Source organism: Zingiber officinale, chromosome 4B (assembly GCF_018446385.1).
Source record: "Zingiber officinale cultivar Zhangliang chromosome 4B, Zo_v1.1, whole genome shotgun sequence".
Lineage (NCBI taxonomy): Eukaryota > Viridiplantae > Streptophyta > Magnoliopsida > Zingiberales > Zingiberaceae > Zingiber > Zingiber officinale.
In genome coordinates this window covers 5,563,265-5,568,177 of record NC_055993.1, presented here as the reverse complement: position 1 = coordinate 5,568,177, position 4,913 = coordinate 5,563,265, and the positions used below count along the sequence as shown (strand labels likewise).

The following is a 4,913-nucleotide window of genomic DNA, read 5'->3' as shown; positions in this document are numbered from 1 at the left end:
GTTTCTCTGATGAATGATGATCAATATAATGATGCCGAACTCATTCTAACATGTTGATATATATTGTTTAAGTATGCATTGTCTCAATCAACTCATAATCAAACTCATTCAAAATGAGAAAATAATAATAGAGTCAAACACATGAGACATCTAGAGCAGCACACCATAAAGTTGTGGTCAGCGAGGTTGGTAGCTAGAGTTCATCTGCTCCCACCCCTCTTCATGCGTATACTCTTCAAGGACAAGGAGTGCATGCTATCACCTAATTTACTTATACATATTGTATAAGTACCCCCAAGCAACTCTCACCTCTGCATCAACAACAAAAAGAAAGACTTGAGCAAGAGCTAGCTAGCAAACCGAGTCCCGATCAAGCATGGCAGCTGCTTCAATCAACTTCCTCGTGTTACTGATCGCCCTTGCTCTCTCTCCTCTCTCCCTCGCCTTCTCTCACGGAGCTCATCCGTTCCTATACCCCCAATTCTACGACTACTCCTGCCCCAAAGCTCACCAGATCGTCCGGTCCATCGTCGCGAAAGCCGTCGCAAAGGAAGCGAGGATGGCCGCTTCTCTGCTCCGACTCCACTTCCACGACTGCTTCGTTAAGGTCGATTATATATACGTCCAAACCCTGTCTTCATGCATGTAATTAATATATGACAACTTTGTCACTCTGTTTAATGTTCCAGGGATGCGACGCGTCGGTTCTGCTGGACAGCAGCGCGGGAATCGTGAGCGAAAAGGGCTCCGTCCCCAACCGGAACTCTATACGAGGTTTCGAGGTGATCGACGAGATCAAGTCCGCGCTGGAGAAGGAGTGCCCTCGCACCGTCTCCTGCGCCGACATTTTGACTCTTGCCGCCAGAGACTCCACTGTCTTGGTACGTAAAACATATATTCGATCTACTGGTGTTTGAATTATCTTCATGGATTGATTATATGATTGGGGAAGGTTGGTGGGCCATTCTGGGAGGTTCCACTTGGTCGGAGGGACTCACTTGGAGCCAGCATTCAGGGCTCCAACCGCAACATTCCGGCTCCCAACAACACTCACCAGACCATCGTCACCAAGTTCAAGCTCCAGGGACTCGACCTCGTCGACCTTGTCGCCCTCTCAGGTAGTCACACGATTGGGTTCTCGCGGTGCACCAGCTTCAGGCAGAGGCTGTACAACCAGACCGGTAATGGGCTGCCGGACTTCAGCCTCGACGCCGGCTACGCCGCCCATCTGCGTGCCGGTTGCCCGCGGTCCGGCGGCGACCAGAACCTCTTCCCGACCGACTTTGCGAGCCCCGCCCGGTTCGACAACTACTACTTCAAGAACTTGCTGGCGAGGAAGGGGCTGCTGAGCTCCGACGAGATATTGGTCACCGGCAGCCCGGAGACAAGGCGGTTGGTGGAGCTCTACGCGGCCGATGCCGGGGCATTCTTCGTGCAATTCTCGAAGTCGATGGTGAAGATGGGGAACATTACGCCATTGACCGGGAACAAGGGGGAGATAAGATACAATTGCAGGAAGATTAACCATCAGTAATTAATCGAGATATATATCTATCGTGGCATTGCATCGTTTGTGATTGTAATTGTTAGTGTTCTTCCTTCACATTTCCTGTGAGTTTTCTACTTAATTGGCCGTCGTTGTTTCTCCTTTGATTGTTTAAGTGTAATTTTGCATGGTTTATTCCAAATATCAAAGATTTCTGTTCTTCATATTGAGTGATTGATTAGGATTCAACAGTGAAGTCCGCCATGGCTCTCTTTTGAGCTTTTGTGACGCAAGACCAATTGAGGTTTTGCGCTTACTAACGTGTACAGAATTTAAGATCTATATCATTAGTATACAGAATTTAAAGATCTATGTTTACTATTAAAAAATTAGTCGTAAAATTTTCAACCAAAAAAAATATCAATTAGAACTTTTTCAAAGAATCCAAACATTTTTTTTCTTCTAATTTTAATAATATTTAATTTTATGATATTTCAGGTATTTATTGATGAGAGTTTATCTATATAAACATTATGTTTAGATGTTTAAGAAATTATCCTCTATTTTTACTAAAGTTTGTTTTCTTTTGATAAAATCTAGAGAACAATGATTTCTTTTCATATCTTCTCCTTAATTTTTTTTCCTCATTAACTCGTAGCATAATTGTTATCGTGACGACTTGATATCATATAGAAAATATCATGCTAGAAAGCAATCTTGCATTTCACTCATGAAAGAGATTACAAGGTATAACATAATGATGTGTCGGTTACCAAAGATTATGGTGTCAAACAATAAAGCAAGAATCTAGATTAGGTAACTATTATGATTGAGTGAATTAAAAAATTGTATTTGGCCTTAAATCGAGCTTAATGAAGAAGAATGACTACGTAACTAATTAGGCCAATTATTATTTATGTCCTTATTAAAAACCACGCTAGCTGAGTTTGAACATGCTCTGCACTTTGATCATAAAATACAGATTATAATACAACATTATGCATGATGAATATGTAACAACCATGCCTGCTTCTCTGTCAGTTTCCCTATGATGCTACCATTAAAGGTTCAAAGCTTTGTAGAAAGGACAAGTTTCATGAGCTTATAGAACTGCACTTCAGCTTCGCAGCCATGCACGAGGTTCAAAGATTAATTTCATGCATCATGCATGCAGACGTGGCATTGACAACTACACCACAGTCCACAGCAACAGGACATCTTGTAGTGGGAAATGATGGCCTCGAGCGAGCGAGGAGCAGTTGAAAAGATCGAATAAGTTTTTTTTCTTGTTATGGAATTGGTGAACAATTAACAATCTTATCAGTCCTCAGTTGCATGCATGTTATAGAACATAACAGAGCAAAAGAAAATTGTGATTAGGAACAAACCACAAGGACATCTATAACATTTCATAGCATTGTTCTTTTATCCAATCTGAATAAAAACAGGGAGACAGTTCCATGAACTCTAGAACAAATCCAGATTGAATTCACTGGCCATTGGTCCTCGAGACGCATTGAAGCAAACTTGTTGCCAGGGATTAAACTTGTGTTCATGTGCCTTGCTCTCTGATGCCCAATTCAGGGCTTCATCTGGTAGATTGATGTTGCAGTTCCAGTTGGTGCTGCTGTTGCTTGAGCTTTCTCCATAGCCGAAGTTATCCGAGCTATCCAAGATGTTGCTGCTATAACCACACAAACCTGTATTGGTCAAACAGTCACTCTGCCCTATTGGTTCGATCATGTTTTGCTGGAATTGGGTGTAGATATTCAGGTTCACATTCTCCGTTGAATCCAAACAGGTATGGAATTCGAGAAAGGGGAAGGGATCGAGGGCCGGCGCCAATGGCAACTGCTCAATGCCTGCTGCATCACTTTCAGCGTTTGAGTGGAGAACCTCCTGGTTTGCTTCTACCTCGCCGAGTGGCTTGTGGGTGCTTGGGTCGATTCCCCTGTGCCGTAGCTTCTTCTTCAGGCTCGAATTCCAGAAGTTCTTGATCTCGTTATCGGTTCGCCCTGGCAACTGCAATGCAATTTGAGACCACCTGCACTTGAATTTAGCATCAGAAAGCTTCACACTGTAATGATTAAGTCGGACGCGTAGGAGAAATTAGCTTCTCAACCTGTTTCCCATAATCTCATGCAGGCTTACGATCAAATCCTCCTCTTGCTGAGAGAAGTTGCCTCTTTTAAGATCCGGCCGGAGGTAATTGATCCACCTGAGCCTACAACTCTTGCCACAGCGTTGCAGTCCTGGGTGAAAAATTGAACCGAGTTTGACGTTCAGATTGAAGAAGAACAGAAGAAGAAGAAGAAAACAAAAGGAGGATGAGTTGAAGAATGCCTGCCTGCTAATTTAGGCACAGTGCTCCAGCATCCAATTCCATATCTAATGATGTGGTTGTAGAGCTTCTCATCCTCTTCAGGAGACCACAAGCCTTTCCTCAGCTTCTGCTTGAGACAGCAAGAATGCCGTCCCATTCTTCCACTTGTGTGCTTGAGGACGAAGGGTAGTTGGATGTGGAGAGGATTTATCAGGAATTAGCAGCTGAATTTATTAAGCATTCAATATGCTTAAGGCTCAAGTCACAAGGATATTGGAGAGCAGAGCGAACTGAGTTTGGAGTAAGAAGAAGAGGAAGGTGAAGCAATCAAGTGGGTCTTAAGCAAGTCCCTCTTGTCCTTCCATTCTTATGGATTGAGATTTAAGATACCTTCCAAGTGGTAGGAACACAGTTAATTAATTAAAAAGAAGAAGAAAAAAAAAACAGGCAAAGAACTGCTGAGAGACTTGAGCCTGAAAGATGAAAGTTTCTTTTGGGTAGTTGGGAAATGACATTTTCACTGGAAGTGAAGGCAAACAAAGAAAGAAAAACATGGTATAATCGAAATAATCTGTTCACTTTCGTTAGATTTCGGGAAGACTATCAACATAAAGCATGGTATAAAAAATGTCAGCTTGTTCTCATAAAAGCTGAGCACGTTGGAGTTGACCTGACACTGAGTTGTTTGGTACAAACAAGTTCTAGATGACTAGCTAACAACTAAAGCTCATGACTTTTGCAAAAACTAGAACTTCAGCTACAAATTCTGAATCTACTTTGATCATTCTTGTACATTAATCCATTTACGTTCTAGTTTACTGGAGAAGTATGACAGATGTATTTTACATGCCACAGTCCATCAGTGATCACAGTGACGAGGCACTGAGCTGCGGCTTACACTTACTGATGGTCCATTGCAGTCCCTGTCAATCTTCTGCCTTTGCAGATGAAAGATATGTTGTGTGATTTTCCTTGAATAGTTACTGTAGCCATGCAGGAAATCTTAGGTTTGTGACAAGGAAGGATGAACCATAACATTGCTCAATAAATTTTACCTGAGAATAAACGTGTGAGATAATTAAAAAATGATCTAATACTTATCAT

General features: G+C 42.3%; 2 protein-coding genes across 2 annotated transcripts; one reads left to right on the top strand and one right to left on the bottom strand.

The window, feature by feature from the left end:
• The first annotated feature begins 296 nt into the window (after positions 1-296).
• On the top strand, positions 297-1,710 carry LOC121974555 (peroxidase 72-like). The gene is made up of 3 exons (XM_042525664.1): positions 297-607; positions 690-881; positions 953-1,710. The coding sequence occupies exons 1-3, from the start codon at positions 377-379 to the stop codon at positions 1,532-1,534; spliced, it is 1,005 nt and encodes a 334-aa protein (XP_042381598.1). The 5' UTR covers positions 297-376; the 3' UTR covers positions 1,535-1,710.
• A 1,174-nt stretch (positions 1,711-2,884) lies between these two features.
• LOC121977332 (myb-related protein Hv33-like) lies at positions 2,885-4,156 on the bottom strand. The gene is made up of 3 exons (XM_042529916.1): positions 3,834-4,156; positions 3,609-3,738; positions 2,885-3,530 (listed from the first exon to the last, which is right to left on the bottom strand). The coding sequence occupies exons 1-3, from the start codon at positions 3,964-3,966 to the stop codon at positions 2,954-2,956; spliced, it is 840 nt and encodes a 279-aa protein (XP_042385850.1). The 5' UTR covers positions 3,967-4,156; the 3' UTR covers positions 2,885-2,953.
• Between the last annotated feature and the right edge of the window lie 757 nt (positions 4,157-4,913).

Excerpts from the sequence above, each read along its gene's own strand:
- LOC121974555 (XM_042525664.1), top strand. The coding sequence starts at position 377 with ATGGCAGCTGCTTCAATCAACTTCCTCGTGTTACTGATCGCCCTTGCT. Across the intron at positions 608-689 it reads TCCACGACTGCTTCGTTAAG|GGATGCGACGCGTCGGTTCT; the intron begins GTCGATTATATA and ends TTAATGTTCCAG. Across the intron at positions 882-952 it reads CCAGAGACTCCACTGTCTTG|GTTGGTGGGCCATTCTGGGA; the intron begins GTACGTAAAACA and ends TGATTGGGGAAG.
- LOC121977332 (XM_042529916.1), bottom strand. The coding sequence starts at position 3,966 with ATGGGACGGCATTCTTGCTGTCTCAAGCAGAAGCTGAGGAAAGGCTTG. Across the intron at positions 3,739-3,833 it reads CACTGTGCCTAAATTAGCAG|GACTGCAACGCTGTGGCAAG; the intron begins GCAGGCATTCTT and ends TTTTTCACCCAG. Across the intron at positions 3,531-3,608 it reads CATGAGATTATGGGAAACAG|GTGGTCTCAAATTGCATTGC; the intron begins GTTGAGAAGCTA and ends ATTCAAGTGCAG.